At 41.3% G+C, this 18216-nt stretch overlaps 1 protein-coding gene across 1 annotated transcript; it reads left to right on the top strand.

Moving 5' to 3' along the window:
* Positions 1–711: 711 nt before the first annotated feature.
* On the top strand, positions 712–18058 carry LOC124151616 (hornerin-like). The gene is made up of 14 exons (XM_046524169.2): positions 712–917; positions 3113–3145; positions 3964–4104; positions 4438–4458; positions 4719–4736; positions 4906–4932; positions 5413–5439; positions 6041–6079; positions 6634–6645; positions 7037–7066; positions 9340–9399; positions 9672–9701; positions 11837–11860; positions 14156–18058. Exons 1-14 carry the CDS (start codon positions 884–886, stop codon positions 17824–17826), a joined length of 4167 nt encoding a protein of 1388 aa, XP_046380125.2. The 5' UTR covers positions 712–883; the 3' UTR covers positions 17827–18058.
* The last annotated feature ends 158 nt before the right edge of the window (positions 18059–18216 follow it).

Below are 18216 nucleotides of genomic sequence, written 5' to 3'. Positions count from 1 at the left end.
GCCATATGTTCACGTGTTTTTTCAATTGTTTGAACAATTGACTTGCCTTTGCATGTGTTTGTGATGTACCATCATTCTCGTCTGTTAAACGGCGATTAGGTTTAAGCCTGCTAGCATACTTTCTTTGTGCAATCCTGCGCTTTGGCACATTCAGCCGGAAGTAATTCCAGGATCCTTGCGTGTATCAATGAATGTGATCAATATATGAACTATAGCTGATTACACTCAAAGTGATCTCGGGGCGGTCGGGTAGCCTAGTGGTTAAAGCGTTCGCTCGTCACGCCGACATGGGTACAATGTGTGAAGCCCATTTCTTGTGTCCCCCGCCGTGATATTGCTGGAATATTGCTAAAAGCGGCGTAAAACCATACTCACTCACTCACTCACTCAAAGTGATCTCGGGGTCTTCAACAGGTATATGTCGAAGACTTCTTCAAATTATATGTTATTTTTAGAATGAACTACAGAAAACACCTCTTCTTCCACCTGACGGAAATAGCATAGTCACATTTCACGAAGTGACAATCTCGTCTCGCCTAACCTGGTCACACCGGAAACGGCTGCGGCTACGACGCAAGAAGACAATCCTCGTGACAGAGTTCAACACGACTGCATGACACTTTAATTGCGTTTTGCTGTCGACCGTAATATATGACAACAATGCCAGTAATTAACATGAAATATGTTTTATCAAAACTCATCCATTTGTCAATATCCTCTAATGTATCGGTGGAGCTTGTAGATTTCAGTTGTTCATATAATGGTCTATTGTAAGTAGATGGTTCAAGGTGTGTTCTATGTCTTCCAATGAGACACGTGGGTTGTGTCAGTATCATGGTAGCGAGCGCCGTGTGACCTGGGACTAGTGAAGCTGATCACCAATATGTTCACTGCCTGTTTCCTATTCACACTTACAGGTAGGTGTGGCTTGTCACGTTGTTCTGACCAGCCGTTTTAGTTCCTGCCAGGTCAGCTTTATGACAAGGACTTGCATGTACCATATAGGGCGTTCAGCTTACACTCGTGCGCCATTTTCGGGAAGAATGTACACGCACTTGACAATTCCGTCTTCTCTATTCTGGGTTTGCGCTATTGTGTCACTTGATTGTGGACCCGTGAAGATTCCGGGGTAGAATAGGTCTCCAGCAACCCATGCTTGCCGTAAAAGGCGACTATGCTTGTCGTAAAAGGCGACTAACGGGATCGGGTGGTCAGGCTCGCTGACTTGGTTGATGCATGTCATCGATCCCAATTGGGTGGATCGATGCTAATGATATCAATCACTGGATTGTCTGGTCCAGACTCGATTATTTACAGACCGCCGTCATATAGCTGGAATATTGCTGAGTGCGGCGTTAAACAACAAACCAACCAACCAACTTGATTGTATGGTCCATCGGTCACTTGATTATGTGGTCCATCGGTCACTTGATTGTGTGGTCCATCGGTCACTTGATGGTGTGGTCCATCGGTCATTTGATGGTGTGGTCCATCGGTCACTTGATTGTGTGGTCCATCGGTCACTTGATGGTGTGGTCCATCGGTCACTTGATTGTGTGGTCCATCGGTCGCTTGATTGTTTGGTTTGTTCTCAGGCCGCCGTCGCGTACGAGCACTAATGTCCGGCGTCAAGCTACAAACATATACATTTTATCATGCAAATTGTGTGAGAGGCGGGTGCTATCGGTAGGGAGGGACATGCTTACCATTTTATTGGACACGTGGTGTTATCACAGATTTTGAGTGTTCCATTCAATTTTTACCGCTATTTTGATTATTACTGTTTAGGCTGATAATCAAGATTGATTATTGTCTAGCGTTTACGTTGTAAATTTACAGAGCACTTATGGTCGCTCAATCATTTTTGGGGGAGGCATATTATATCTTGCTTATTTGGATTCACAGACGCATCGTGGAATGTCTATATATCTCTTACTAGAGAAAACAACTTTCACTTTTAGATCAACATGTTAATTGCTGGTAAAAATATAAATCATCATTGTCCACACGCTTATTTTTTAAAGTTGGATTAATTTATCCTATTTGTAATGATGAGAAGAATTTAAAATAACATCATCTTCGATTGTATTTTTGATGGGTTTTTTAAATGTTTGATATGAGTACAGGTCTGTCTATATATTCCTTTCTATTTCTACTCGAAAAGACATACAAAAATCTACTGCGGGCGGTAGAACTAGAACTAGAAAATTAGTCCATTTCTTTCCAATTATGCACCGTATCATAAAGTGAGTGAGTGAGTGAATGTGTTGGGTTTATCGCTGCTTTGATCAGTATTAGGATACACTGCGTGTATCATTAGAAGTGAGTGAGTGTGTTAAGATTTAAAGTTACATCGGCAGTAATTCAGCAATATCGTGACAACAACAATTTAAACATGCATCCGAAATATGTGTACACTTTCTAAAATACCCGTCAGGAAAGGACAGTACAATAACTTGAGTATCATTAAGAACAAGATGCGATAATGCAGTGTAATGTACCGCATACCTGTAAACCATGATCTTGTAACACCATTGGGAGAGTAAAGAATCTGAGGAACAACTCGTTACAAAGACACGATCTTGACTGAAACTTGGAACCAGAGTGATACTCATGTTAACGTTAAACAAACGTTTTGTGTGTGTCTCAGTCTAATTTCACTTATAACACGGACACTTTATGATTGTATGAATTAAACAACTTTATGAGTTGTATCGAATGATTGAACTCATCTATCGGGAAAAAGAAATAAACATTTGCAGTTTAAAAAAAAATACAAAACGTTATCGAAACGTTACTCTGTTGCAAACAGTCGCCGAGCTACTACACACTCCAAAACAGAAATATGATACCCTTATCAACTATATCACCATCGATTAACCATTCTTTCATCATTAGCCACCACAAAACATGGGTGTATACTTTCTTCTGCCCGGCAGTTTAACGATGATATAAATGGCCCGATGGCAACACATGCATACCACATTGAAATATACAGATAGATATTATTGATGCATTTCTGATCTGTTTTGTGTTTTTACCCAAATCACATTTTGTGTTGTCTCATTCTGGTTTACCAGCAAATTACTATGATGTATTCGCTGTGTTTCAGGATTATGTTTCTCCCAAATGGCTCCTCCTCCAGGTAAGCTAAAGGAAAGGTTTGTTTGTTTTGTTTGTTAGCCCACACCATGGTCGAGGCTAGACAAACCCGTGATTGATATTATGAGGATCGTTGTGCTACGATGACGTGCAATTAACCAAACTGGGAGATATTGCAACAATTAAATTGCATCACTGTGCTTGGAGATTATTATGACGTAATCGGTTCCAGTGACATCACAATGGCATCACCAGTCTCTGTCAGTTGATTTGGTTAGCTTTACTCCTTACACTCAAGACACTTGGGGCGCGTTACAAGCAACGAATCGCTTGGAGTAAGCAAATTTAGCTCACCCCCGTGCTTACGCACTTTTCCAAAATGGCGGCGGAACTACCGCTTGGTTGCCTTGCCCAAATGAAGAACGTAATAAAAGTCGCTCGATGAATTTATGACTACTTTGAAGATGTAGAGCGGACTAAGGAAGGTGCGATGTGAGCTGCCAATTTCCAAACTAATCCAGGCAAGAATTTCTTGTTCCGCTGTCAAACTCAGCCGCCATTTTGGTTTGAGAACGAAGCGATTTTGCCAGCGATTGTTGCAATTGCAAGCGGCTGGAAGTTAGCGTACCATTGTAAGGCGAATCGCTGTACATCGCTTGCAAGCGATTGGCTTTTAGCAACGCACCCTGGGAAGCAACTCTTTACAGCGAAATGCGGTGCATTAGAGGACTGGACCACTCGTGGCTCCTTTATGGCAAAAAGTCAATAGCGTTATATTTACAACTATGAAGGGATATGTTTGACCTGGAATATAGTTTTTGACAAAAACGTACTTGAAAGAATGATCTTGTTATCCTACAGGTCAAGCGGCATCAGCTGGAATGGCGGCTGCGGGAGGAATGGCTGGAGCCGGTGGAATGGGCGGGGCTGGAACAGTGGGCGGGGCCGGTTTACTGGGCGGAGTCGGAGGCATACCTCCTCATCTGTTGGGTGACCCGGGGGGTACGTGATCAATCACCGCAGTGGAAATCATAAATATATCAAGTTTAATAAATTCACAAAAAAAACTTTGCTGTTTAATTTTGTCCTACATGTATGACCAAATATGGACATATCTTCAATATGGACAACGAACATGCCAGGATCAGATTTTATTACGTAACTCCATTTACTCACGAAAACATAATGATTTGTAGGTCTGTTAAGGTGAAATGTCGACAAAGCTGTTGATAAGTTGTACAGAATTACATGTATTCACACAGGTTAGGTTTATATAATAACATACATATGTTGTCAAGGAGTCTCATGTTTAATCACATTTTATTGCGTTTTCAGAGAACCCGTTTGCCCTAGACGGTAAGTATATCCACAAAAATATATTTGATTAAAAATTATTAGATATACATTTGTTTTGTTCTGAATCATTTAAGAAATACAGTTATAATAATATGTTAATCAGAGGAAGAAATTCGACTAATTGTGAATGTTCAATTATCTGGAGGACAATTGAAGTATGTGATTCATTCTCAAACATAGCTAATCTACATTTTTTCTGACATTTCAAATTTGAAACATGTATGAATTATGCTAACGTATTATCATTTTCCTTTGTATAGGCATGTGCTGGAATTTAGGTAAGTTGGTGAGGGGTGTTCTTTTATATTTCTTGAAGAGCATATCGGACTTCATTATGAAGTGTTTACAGATTCGTTTTCTTTAATTTAAAAAATACTGGACCACAAATGACGCATCTAAAAGTACCTGGTAAAATTTCGAAAATTGAACATGCCATTTCTGTTTCAGAAAAACAACTCAGAGCCACATTGCCACGTGAGTATCCCCATTTACCGGATCTTGATGTTTGAGCTTCAGGAATTAAATAATATCAGGGCCGTTCCTCAAACTGATTTTACGCTACGAATGTCGTAAGTCTGTGTTACAGTATGGGAGTTACGAGAGTCCTAGCACAAAGATCGATTTGTGGAACAGGGTTTTATTATGAATGTCACTAAGTCGAAATTTATCGCGAAATATATTTGTGGTAATGTTGGTAATATTGCATGTAGTACAATAGAACAAGTTTCATAGTTATGGTGTCATTGGATTCGAATCAACAATCATTGCATGCTGTCAATATTATAGGCGCATCTCTGCACAACGAACTGCGTTTGATAACAACTGACCAATTAATATTTTGGAATATTCTTTTCTTCAAATTGTCACCTTAGCGTTGACAGAAATATTCAATAGTTTTTCTGTCTCATTCATCACTAAACTTACAATGAATTAATGTTCATATATATGTTACAGCAAATACAAGCCCCAAAGAAATGATGGGTAAGTACATAAGCACTGAACCGATGTGGTACCAAAGCTGATGATACAAATCTATATTACATGCATGTAGCAGCCACGATTAACAATACAAATAGAGGGCTTCCAAGTTGACTAGTCCACTGAAGTTGTGTTCATGTCGTTTATAACGAACACGCTTATGTCGAAGCTTTTAAGAGACGGATATAACGAACTGTTTATTTTTGGCCCGGCCATTTGGTGTATATATGCTGTATATATGCTTATAACGAACTGCAGTTATAACGAACTAAAATTAGTGGTCCCTTTGAGTTCATGATAACCGTAGTTTACAGTATGTAGAAAAAAACGGACAGAGTTAAATAAAGCTTATCCAAATAATCAAATAAACAAATCCTGGCACTTCGTGTCTGAACACATACTAACATTTAGCATTGTCACTGCAGCAGGATGGCATAATATTCTTAAATGTTTAATTGAAGTCTTTAAGGGACGTATTTCATACAATGCATGTTGTCACAGTAAGTTAGAATTTTTCAAACTAATGTTGACTTTTCAACCTGCAGTGCTTGTCATTAAGCAAATAGTGGGCTGGAAATATATCTTCTGATGTTTGCTGTTTCAGCTGACAAGGTGCAGTTGGCTATCACAAGCTTCCTTAACGGTGGGTGTACAGTGTGGTACAAAAGAAAGTATACACAACTGAAACAAACAAACAATACAGAGTTGCGTCCCTTGGGCACGCCAGAAACTAATGATTGTGGGTTCGAATCCCGGTTCGCCCCGATTATGTTTCAAGGTTTGTCAGCACCACACCGATGCTCATGGGTTTCACCGAAGTGGTAAACGTCTCAGACCTGCATCACTTCGGGCTTTCCTCCCACATTAAATTGACACGCCGCGCTATAGCTGGAATACTGTTAAGAGCGGCGTTAAACCCAACTCACTCACTCCAATTGTATACTCTCTTTACTCGGCAGTTAAGGTATATGTTTAGAGCAAGTTCAGTTCGATTTCTATTTTAAATATCTTATGAGTTGTAATTAGAGTTACGACATTCAAAGAACGGAAGCAATATCATACTGCAGAGATCAGAAATGAAAATTGCATCATGCTACGACACTAACTGGTAATGATGATGATGATGATGATGATAACTATAACTATGACGGTACTGATTGTTATGAACAATACAACATCAACTCATTTATGTTTCAGGCGGAGGAGAAAGTAAGTGTTTCTATTTCTGAACGTAAGGTTAAAAAGGGGCGATCATCGAAATGTAAGCAATGTACATCATTTACGATCACATACTCAAACGCAAAGGTAAATATCTTCATGTTCTGATTGATCATATCACGATATGACACATTGCAACAACACATGCTACTTAAATTTCATAGGTATTATTTGAACCAATGGGTGTGTGATTAAGTATGTTTTAATTCAATACAAACCACATTCTTGAGTCTTGAGAATCAGAGCGAAATTATTCTACGTCCGTATGAAAATCGCAAACCCAACTTTTCTTACAACTATTACCGATGACTCATGTTCATGAAGGTCTTATTTTGCCGGAAACAAATTTTCTTGGCCTTCATTTTTCCTGTATATATTTCAGTTCCTTCGACCGGCGGGGGTAACATTGCATGTAAGTACAATCAGATCACACGGAGGTCAATGTCTGTTCTCAGTACCGATCTACATTCAGTTCCACTCGGCTTTTTCCGTTGCATACCACTGCAACGTAGGAGGAACAGCGCAAACACGTACTGCACGTGCTACACAACGGTGTGCAGCATTAAAGGGGTCGTCTCCCGATAATTGTAATCGCAATCTGTCTCGCTCACGGGACGTTGTAGCTTGGGTTGCCACGGATATGGTCTGATAGAGCTGACGTTGAGTCAATTTTGATGTTCTTTATTTCGTGTTTTGAGGAGCCTTGATGTTTCGCCAATATCAGCCTGTCCAAAATTAGACCGCCTCCGTGGTCTAGTGGTAGAGCGGAAGGCCCGGGGTTTGATCCCCGGCCGCGTCATACCAAAAAGACGTTAAAAGATGGTACTTGTTGTTACCCTGCCTGGCGCTCGGCATTAAGGGGCTAAAACAAGAACTGGTCGGCTCGCAGTCAGTATACTGTGTCTGAGTGGGGTATTTATGTTAAACTGCGGCATGGTATCTCAGTGTGCTAGCACTATAAATTGGCATCAGTCCGGACTAGTACAAGCAGCCACACACACACACACGCGTGCATGCACGTCGCTATATAAGTGCAATAATCTTGGACGCGACGTTAAACCCCATTTCACCTCACCTCACCTGTCCACAATTGCGAGGAATGTGGTACACTGCTCCTGATAGGTCTTGCTTGTGGATGAATAGTGGTGTTCCTGTTGCATTAATGGTGTTCTGAATGCTGTTACTTCGCTTGAAAACTAAGTCAATGTTGGCCTGTTATAAGAACTTGTTAACCATACTCTGGACACCACTTGCTTGGTAACAGTGTCAGAACCTTCACCGAAACGTCGCTGCTAATTGTGATAAAGAAGTTGTTCATCAATATATCATATCCTTACTTAGTACTCTAACTTCTAAATGCCTCAGTGTGTCACCGTATTCCAATAGCGTGGGTCGATGCTTATGATATCAATCACTGGATTGTCTGGTCCAGACTCGATTATTTACAGACCGCCTTCATATAGTTGGAATATTGCTGAGTGCGGCGTTAAACAACAAACAAACAAAAATCTAAATGCCTCTCAAAGAAGTTCTGTTAGTCGGTGTTTTACAGAACTAGGTGCACAATCATACCAAAGGGACACGCCATAAGGTTCACGACCTGCATCAGGTTGTGTTGTGTCACGTGAGTTACAGTTGGAAAATAATCCCAATTATTAAGTACAAATGTCAGTTTATATTGTTTATTATGCCTTAAAGTGAAATTGACCAATCAGTGAGCAGAACTACTGACCCCACATGAGCCCCAAAATCGTCAGTAAATATGCAAGATGGTTGTTACTAATATTAGACCGTATACCAACAGCCATCTTGGATTTTCCAACACACACCTCACATATTTCACATGAAACTTCTGGTACATAAATTCCTTATTCGACACTGTTTTGTGTTTTTATATCATTAATTGTTATGTGCAAGGACATTAATCATTTCTGAGATCACGTAACTTTATTGTTAAAGATAATAGTTACAATTTTCAACAAGATTTGGCCTTTAAGGATTGAAGAGTAGTCTCCCTTTGACCCTTAATGTCAACGGTTGTACGATATGGTTACCAGACAGTTCGTTATGGTGTCTTTAGTCGCCGTGTACGGTGACATATCTGGGCTGATGCATCGCCCAAAATGTTCTGCTTATTTGATATGATACCGCAAACGGCAACTAAATATACCACTGTCAGTTACGTGCCACTGTGCGATGTTATAACGAATATTATAACTTCAGGTATAAGTGTGTTGTTAAACTACGGGTATGAGTGTGTTCTTAAACTTCAGGTATAAGTATGTTGTTAAACTCCAGGTATGAGTGTGTTCTTAAACTACAGATATAAATGTGTTGTTAAACTCCAGGTATGAGTGTGTTCTTAAACTACAGATATAAATGTATTGTTAAACTCCAGGTATGAATGTGTTCTTAAACTAAATGTATGAGTGTGCTCTTAAGCTACAGGTATAAATGTGTTGTTAAACTACAGGTATGGGTGTGTTCTTAAACTAAAGGTATGAGTGTATTGTTAAACTACAGGTATCAGTGTGTTCTTAAACTACATATATAAATGTGTTGTTAAAGTTCAGGTATACGGATGTTGTTAAACTACTGGTATAAGTGTGTTGTTAAACTAAAGGTATGAGTGTATTGTTTAAATACATGTATGCACCTATTTCATATTATTTTCCTCTTGTGCAGGTTTTATACGAAACGCCAAGAAGAAGGCTGGAAAAATGAAGGTCATGAATGCCGAACTCGGTAAATAAACATACAGCCATACATTGATTAATATCCGTTGATGTTTTCAACATATATATATATTGATATTGTCATGCATTTGTATTGAAACGTTCATCGAGCTATATAAAGTAAATTCATAAACGTAGGAATAATTATATTGATATTTTATTGGTTCTGAGCAGCCTCCATTCTAATTGGACAATTACGTCTTCATGCTGTTGAAGAAGTCGTTATTCCTGGAGATAACGTTATTTTGATAACGCTATAATCATATTGTGATGTCATTTCAGCTACTGCAGTCGCTGATCGAGTAGCCGATGGTAAGTGATTTTATGTTCGCTAGACGACGTTAACTAACGACTGGGGAGCTGTCTCGTGGAGCCATGTTAATAATAGGTCCCAGCTCTCTTTTACCTGTCGTAAACAGGCCACTGCACTGGATCAGCTGGTCAAATTCGGTGACTTGGCTGATTGTGTGCCATTGTACCCCATATTACGTTGCTCGTAATGTAAAGAAAACACACAAACAGACACGAAATGTGCGAGAAGGTTCCCTTTCAGATAGAATATGATAACTCTTACACGTAATACATAAATGAGTACTCTTTTTCGCAATACATAAATAATTACTTTTCCACACCATACATAAATAATTACTCTAATTACTCTTCAACGCATTACATCAATTATTACTGTCACAATACAAAATATAATTACTCTTCCACGCAATACATAAATAATGACTGGCACAAAATAATTACTCTTCCACGCAATGCATAAATTATGACTGTCACACAATGCAAAAATAATTACTCTTCCATGAATATACATAAATAATTACTCTTCCGCGCAATGCATAAATAATTACTTTTCCACGCAATACATAAATAGTTACTACCACAAGCAATATATAAAAAAATTATTGTCACACACATTGCATGAATAATTACTGTCACACGCTATACATGAATAATTACTCTAAAAAGCAATATATAAAGAGTTCCTGTCACACACAATACATAAATGATTACTTTCACACGCAATACATAAATAGTTACTCTCACAAGCAACATATTAAGTGAAACTGTCACACACAATACATAAATGATTAATCTCACACGCAATACGTAAATAGTTACTCTCACACGCAATATATAAAGAATTAATCTCACACACAATACATAAATAATTACTTTTCACACACGATACATAAATAATTTCTCTTTCACGCAATACATAAATAATCACTCTCTTTTGCAATATATAAAGAGTTACTGTCACACACAATACATAAATAATTGCTCTTCCATGCAATACATAAATAATCACTCTCACATGCAATATATAAAGAGTAACTGTCACCCAATACATGAATAATTACTCTCAAACACAATGCATAAATAGTTACTCTTACTCGAAATACAAAATTTCTGTCACATACAATACATAATAATTACTGTCACACGCAATACACAAATGATAAATCTTACTCGCAATAAATAAATAATTACTGTCATACACAATACAAAATATTGACTGTCACACTATACAAAAATAATTACTCTTATAAGCAATACATAATAATTCATGAAGGCCAGAGCGTTTGGTGGTAGTTCTTCCTGAATGTGGGTTCACTAAAGATGCCAGTATCTTCACCTACTCGTATGTGCAAATAAAGAGTGAGTGCGTGACTTGGGTTCAGCATCCAATGTTTAACAATTGTTGTCAGAGGAGGAGCCAAACAGGTTTTTTCTTGTGACAACACGTTTTGTCAGGATATCCTGCATGTCTTGCAAACAAATGTGGTTGGTTTAAAAAAATCTACGTTAAGTGCAAAATTTAAACGATACACATGCACTCACAGGCACACAGGCACACACACACGCACACGCACATACACACACACACATGCATATACATACATATATACACATACACGCACACATACACACACATGCATACACACATACACACACATACTCATACTCATATTCATACTCATACACACACATACATGTACACACATACACACATGCATACACACACACACACACACATGCATACACACATACACACACATATATACTCATACTCATACACATACACACACACATACATGTACACACATACACACATGCATACATACACATACACACACACACACTCATACTCATACAAACACACATGCACATATACACACGCACACCCATAGACACAAGCATACACATAAACACACACACACACACACACATACACACACGCACACACACAAACATACCCATACATACCTTCAAGTAAGCAGGAATGATTGATGCTCGGCTCCTACTACGAGACATTGCAACATGTGTTTTAATCTCACGTGTGTGTTGACATAATCAGTGTGAACCTAGGACTAGGTATGTACATACAGATCCATTTCATATGTTGTTTACCAAATTTTTCTTATTTCCCCCAGCTGGCTGCAGGATACCATGCTTCGGTATGTATTGACACGCGAATAATTCTAAAATATCATGAATATACGAAGTACGGCTTTTCCACCTCGCCCTTCAATAGGTGTATGAACGTCACATTGCGAGCTACATTCAATGTAGAAACCTCTGCTCGATGTATGAACCTCCACTCTATGTATGAACCCCCGCTCTATGTATGAACATCCGCTCTATGTATGAACCCCCGCTCTATGTATGAACATCCACTCTATGTATGAACCTCTACTCTATGTATGAACCTCCGCTCTATGTGTGAACCTCCACTCTATGTATGAACCTCCACTCTATGTATGATCCTCCACTCCATGTATGAACCTCCACTCTATGTGTGAACCTCCGCTCTATGTATGAACCTCCGCTCTATGTATGAACCTCCACTCTATGTATGAACATCCACTCTATGTATGAACCTCCGCTCTATGTGTGAACCTCCGCTCTATGTATGAACATCCTCTCTATGTATGAACCCCGCTCTATGTATGAACATCAACTCTATGTCTGAACCTCCACTCTATGTGTGAACCTCCGCTCTATGTATGAACCTCCGCTCTATGTATGAACATCCACTCTATGTCTGAACCTCCGCTCTATGTGTGAACCTCCGCTCTATGTATGAACCTCCACTCTATGTATGAACCCCGCTCTATGTATGAACATCCACTCTATGTATGAACCTCCAATCTATGTGTGAACCTCCACTCTATGTATGAACCTCCGCTCTATGTGTGAACCTCCGCTCTATGTATGAACATCCACTCTATGTATGAACCCCGCTCTATGTATGAACATCAACTCTATGTCTGAACCTCCACTCTATGTGTGAACCTCCGCTCTATGTATGAACCTCCGCTCTATGTATGAACATCCACTCTATGTCTGAACCTCCGCTCTATGTGTGAACCTCCGCTCTATGTATGAACCTCCACTCTATGTATGAACCCCGCTCTATGTATGAACATCCACTCTATGTATGAACCTCCAATCTATGTGTGAACCTCCACTCTATGTATGAACCTCCGCTCTATGTGTGAACCTCCGCTCTATGTATGAACATCCACTCTATGTATGAACCTCCACTCTATGTATGAACCCCCGCTCTATGTATGAACATCCACTCTATGTATGAACCTCCGCTCTATGTATGATCCTCCACTCTATGTGTGAACCTCCACTCTATGTATGAACCTCCGCTCTATGTATGAACCTCCGCTCTATGTATGAACCTCCGCTCTATGTATGAACCTCCACTCCATGTATGAACCTCCTCTGTATGTATGAACCTCCACTCTATGTGTGAACCTCCACTCTATGTATGAACCCCCGCTCTATGAATGAACATCCGCTCTATGTATGATCATCCACTCTATGTATGAACCTCAAATCTATGTGTGAACCTCCACTCTATGTATGAACCTCCGCTCTATGTATGAACCTCCGCTCTATGTATGAACCTCCACTCTATGTATGAACCTCCTCTCCATGTATGAACCTCCTCTGTATGTATGAACCTCCACTCTATGTGTGAACCTCCACTCTATGTGTGAACCTCCACTCCATGTATGAACCTCCGCTCTATGTATGAACCTCCACTCTATGTATGAACATCCACTCTATGTATGAACCTCCGCTCTATGTATGAACCTCCGCTCTATGTATGAACCTCCGCTCTATGTATGAACCTCCGCTCTATGTATGAAGCTCCACTGCATGTATGAACCTCCTCTGTATGTATGAACCTCCCCTATATGTATGAACCTCCACTCTATGTATGAACCTCTACTCTATGTATGAACCTCAACTCTATGTATGAACCTCCACTCTATGTATGAACCTCCACTCTATGTATGAACCTCCGCTCTATGTATGAACCTCTACTCTATGTATGAACCTCCACTCTGTGTATGAACCTCCACTCTATGTATGAACCTGTACTCTATGTATGAACCCTTCTGTATGTAGGAACCTCCACTCTATGTATGAACCTCCACTCTATGTATGAACCTCCGCGTTATATATGAACCTGAACCCTATGTATCAGTATCAATTTGAAGCTAAGTGCACGACGTGTATAATGTGTAGTTATCAGTTATAGCGTCACTAGTTAAATTGATCTAATTAACTCTTTGCTCTATTATTTCGTCCAGCAGGATGAAAAAGTTTCAATACTTCAACACTTTTGTTCGAAAATCAAATCAAACAGTGCTAGGTTTTTCTTTGAAATATTAACATATACTCAATCAAAGATACGCATATCGTTTGAGATATACCCTATTGTTTTACAGATGCTACTACTGGTATGTGGGCTCAGCCTCCGCCTGGCATGGCTCCAGCATCACTGACACCGGCTCTGACTGAACCAATGACTGCTTCTCATATGTTCCCCAGGCACCAGGCCCCGACCTATGATCCTAGAATGGGAGCAGTTGACCCCTATGGCAATACTATGGCTGGTCCAGGTCCTTATGATCCGCTAAGGAGCAGAGGACCTTACGATCCAGGGATGGGTACAGTTGGCAGTGTAGATCCCGGAATGGGCGGCATGGGCAGCATGGGTCCGGGACCATATGATCCAGCCAGAGGTGCTGGACCTTATGATCCAAGTATGGGAAGAGGCGGACCTTATGATCCAGGTATGGGAAGACCCGGTCCTTATGATCCAAGTATGGGGACATCCGGTCCTTATGATCCAAGCATGGGACCAGTCGGTCCTTATGATCCAAGCATGGGAGCTGCTGGTCCTTATGATCCAAGTATGGGACCACCTGGTCCTTATGATCCCAGGCTTGGCGGGGGAGCAGGGCCCTATGATCAAACTATGGCAGGGTCTGGACCCTATGATCCGTCTGTGGGTGGACCTGGACCTTACGACCCTGGTCCTGGAGCATTTGATCAAGGTCTTGGCGGACATTATCCAGGGCGGAGTGGAATGGGAACTGAACCCTACCCTGCCGATGTGGCTCCTCGATCAACATCCTCACATGACCGTGGGCGTGGCCTTCACACATCTCACCAGATGGCACTGCATGAGCGGAGGAGAATGGGACTGACACACAGAGGACCGCCGTCACAGATGGACATGGGTACTGGCTTCCGAGAACATCCACTGAGCAGGACTAATCCTACTAACCACATCACAGGAATGGAGCAGTCATCTCGTCACCTATCCTCTTCTATTGCCGACACTCAACTCAGAGGCTCCTCTGGTCAACAATCAGGCTTTGCTAATGCCGATCAAACAGGAGCCTTTCTAGGAGGTTCCAGTGGGCATGGTCAGTCCATGCCCGGCACTGGTACGAATCCCTTATTGCAAGACACTGCGCGCTTCTCAGCTGGAAATATGGCATCAACTGATCTTGGAACGTCTCCGACCAGGCCTGCTGATAACCAGTTTCAAAGAGCCATATTAAGGGATGGTGTTCCGACACCTAATCTGGCTAGTAGTCAAGCGATTTCAGGTTCTGGTACTGGAACTAATGCAATGCAGGCCTCAGGTGGTACTCACCTAATGGGCGACCCTGCTGGAAGTCAACTTGGTCAAACACAACGAATGTTGTCTCAGTCCGCAACACAGCTAGCTACAAGTCGCCAATCACAGTTTGCCTCTGATCATGCTGGATTTACATTTGACAGGAAACAATCTGCAAATCAGATGACGCCTACAAGAGTATCCTCAGGTATGTCCCAACAACCTGGTGGACTGAGCCAGGATTTTGCCAACGCACGGTTGCAGAGTGGTAGAAGGGATTTCAGGGATGTAGGGCTGATGTCAGACAGAAGGATGTCACACCCTTCCAGAGAGGCATCATTATTTTCAGAGAATCCCCGTTCGTCTAGAACAATGTCTCATTCCTCTGACATGATGACACATCCTAACTGGAGAATGACAGACAGATCCAACTCTCACTTCAATTCTCACGCTATGCGAGGAGAAACGTCAGGTAGCTCTCGTAGATCAATGCAGGCCATAGATCGACATCAACTTGTGGGCACTGGCTCATCATTTGACCATAGTTCCCAAAGGATGTCTTCGGATTCACCTAGGTCCTCTGACCGGATGTCAAGCTTTTCCCACCAGAGTATGTCGCCATCTTTCCCAAGGAGTAGAATGGCACAGATATCCCGGGTAGACACACGCGGATGGGGGACGCATTCACCTTCAAGAATGAACTCTCATTTTAATGATCAAGCTAGATTTGTGAGTTCGGCTGTTGGTAGCACTACAAAAATATTTTCAAAGAGACCCACGATCAATTCTGTCCATGAAACACCGGGTGTCGCAGAGGTAAGGGATCTAAAACTTACCGGGAACAACGGTGCCAAATTTGCAATGACATCGCCTGTTGGCCTCGGGGGAAAATCACCTGATGCTCTGTTGAGGGAAAAACAGACCTTATCGACATTTGACACACAAAAAGATCCCAAGGTTGGTACAGTAGGGAGCAATTCTTTGACACAAGGAACGACTCTTTCTGATAAGAACTTCTTTCACCGTAAAACAGATCTTCATTTAAACCAGAACAGAATTACGGGTAATGAAGAGAGTACGCAGCCAGCAAAGGATGTCCTTTTACCAAATATGGGCAGAAGTGCTCAAGGGTCATTATCTTTGTCCCAGGAATTATCACATGATGGCACATCACTAAAGAATGGAATACTTGGGAGAACAGGCAGCGATATGACTCAAACAACTAAGTCCACTGGAGATGTGACCAAGTTGGGATTAAACAATAACCGTCTTAATGACAGTATCACGGGAAGTGTTAGTGGCAGAGACACGCTTATGGGCCAAGTTTCTAATAAGGATCTCCATGCAGACTCGGTTCCACTGAGGAATACTTTACAGGATGGTGGTCAAAATGACCCCACCAGACAATCAGAGCAAGGTAGAAGTTTGTCGAACAATGCCCTTGGCAGTGATGCACAACACACAGACTTATCAGTGATGTCTCCTGACATGCTGACAGAGAACAGTTCTTCAGGCGGTGTTGGGGACGTGTTAAACAAAGCTAAAGGACTTGATAGTCGTTCTGGTTCTACGTTTACCAGTGGTAAACAGAATGTCACTGACATAGTAGATGGGGGTCGGATTACTGATGCGGAGCTTCTCACTAAATTCCGACTCCCCATAGTGATCAGTGCTGCGGACATCAATAGTCCCGTTAGGGATCCACACATTGACAGGTTTGGGGGTAGGCTGAGAATAACGCAGTCGCTAGGTGCAAATGATAAATTAATGGAGAAGGGACATAGTAGTGGTCTTAACACGCATGGTGGAAACCTCAGACTTGATGCTGCCTCAAGATCTCAATTTGCGTCAGAGAACAAGGCCGCCATGGACATGCTGACGGCTAACCAGGGTCAAAGTAACATACAGGATATTCAAATTGCTGTTCAGAGGCTAGGGGGTGGACGTCCTTTTCAGACTTTAGGGCCAGACAAGGCATCTGGTGGTGTTGTAGATACAGGTGTAGGACACGCCGATGCTGCTCTTGGGATGGGTACAGGACCTATTGATACATTACATTCCAGACAAGGAGCAGGAATGGACACACGTTCTGGTCACCCAATGGCAGATCGCCATGCTACTCATACGGGTTTCAGAGACGTAGGTCGGCTTCAAGGCCCTGATATGGGTATGGCTACCGATGTTGGATTTGGACACCCAGGTCCGTTCCACGGTGCTGAGATGGGTTTGGGACACCAAATGAGGGACAGACATGCAACTGATATGGGTTTTGGAAACGCAGCTCCGTTCCCTGGCCCGGATGTGGGTTTTGGAAACCCATGGAGGGACATTCATGCACCTAATATGGGTTCTTTTCACGGCCCTGATGTAGGGTTGGGTGCAAATCAAGGGATAGGCGTTGGATTTGAATCACATCATTCTACATATCAAATGGTTGATCCTAACCATGCCATGGGACCAGATCCATTCTTACTTAGCCTCCTCTAAATTTTGCAGATTTGATTGCAAAACTGCATTTCCTTTGAGTTAAAACTACTATTTTGGTTGTGAAAGTCGCATTGTACAGAAACGACGTGGATGGCATGATATGGCTTCTATGTTATAAAGGACTGCTAAATTATAATCTGTCATAAGGATAAGCCTACGGGTTCATTATTAGTGTGCTGAAATGAAATACGTTATGTATGATTTGAAATAAAATTGATTTCTATTAAAACAAGTAAATATTTTCTGTTTTGAAAAGGGTCAACATGTATGGACTGGTGGTATTTTTTTTTGTAAAAATTGATTATTCCAGCTGGGTGTAAGTGAAAAATGGATGCTTTGTCAGACATATGTTAACTGTCCAGGTGAACCCTGTTAATCTGGACCCGTTTA

This window comes from Haliotis rufescens, unplaced genomic scaffold, assembly GCF_023055435.1.
Source record: "Haliotis rufescens isolate VD_foot unplaced genomic scaffold, xgHalRufe1.0.p SCAF_33, whole genome shotgun sequence".
NCBI lineage: Eukaryota > Metazoa > Mollusca > Gastropoda > Lepetellida > Haliotidae > Haliotis > Haliotis rufescens.
Note: the sequence above shows the minus strand (reverse complement) of the source record. Positions and strands in the feature narration are given on the sequence as shown.

What these genes read in the sequence shown, in the direction of transcription:
- LOC124151616 (XM_046524169.2), top strand. Translation starts at nt 884, where the DNA reads ATGTTCACTGCCTGTTTCCTATTCACACTTACAG. An exon ending in ACTCAGAGCCACATTGCCAC is followed by an intron (nt 4,933 to 5,412) that starts GTGAGTATCCCC and finishes TATATGTTACAG; the next exon opens with CAAATACAAGCCCCAAAGAA. An exon ending in CGGCGGGGGTAACATTGCAT is followed by an intron (nt 7,067 to 9,339) that starts GTAAGTACAATC and finishes CCTCTTGTGCAG; the next exon opens with GTTTTATACGAAACGCCAAG.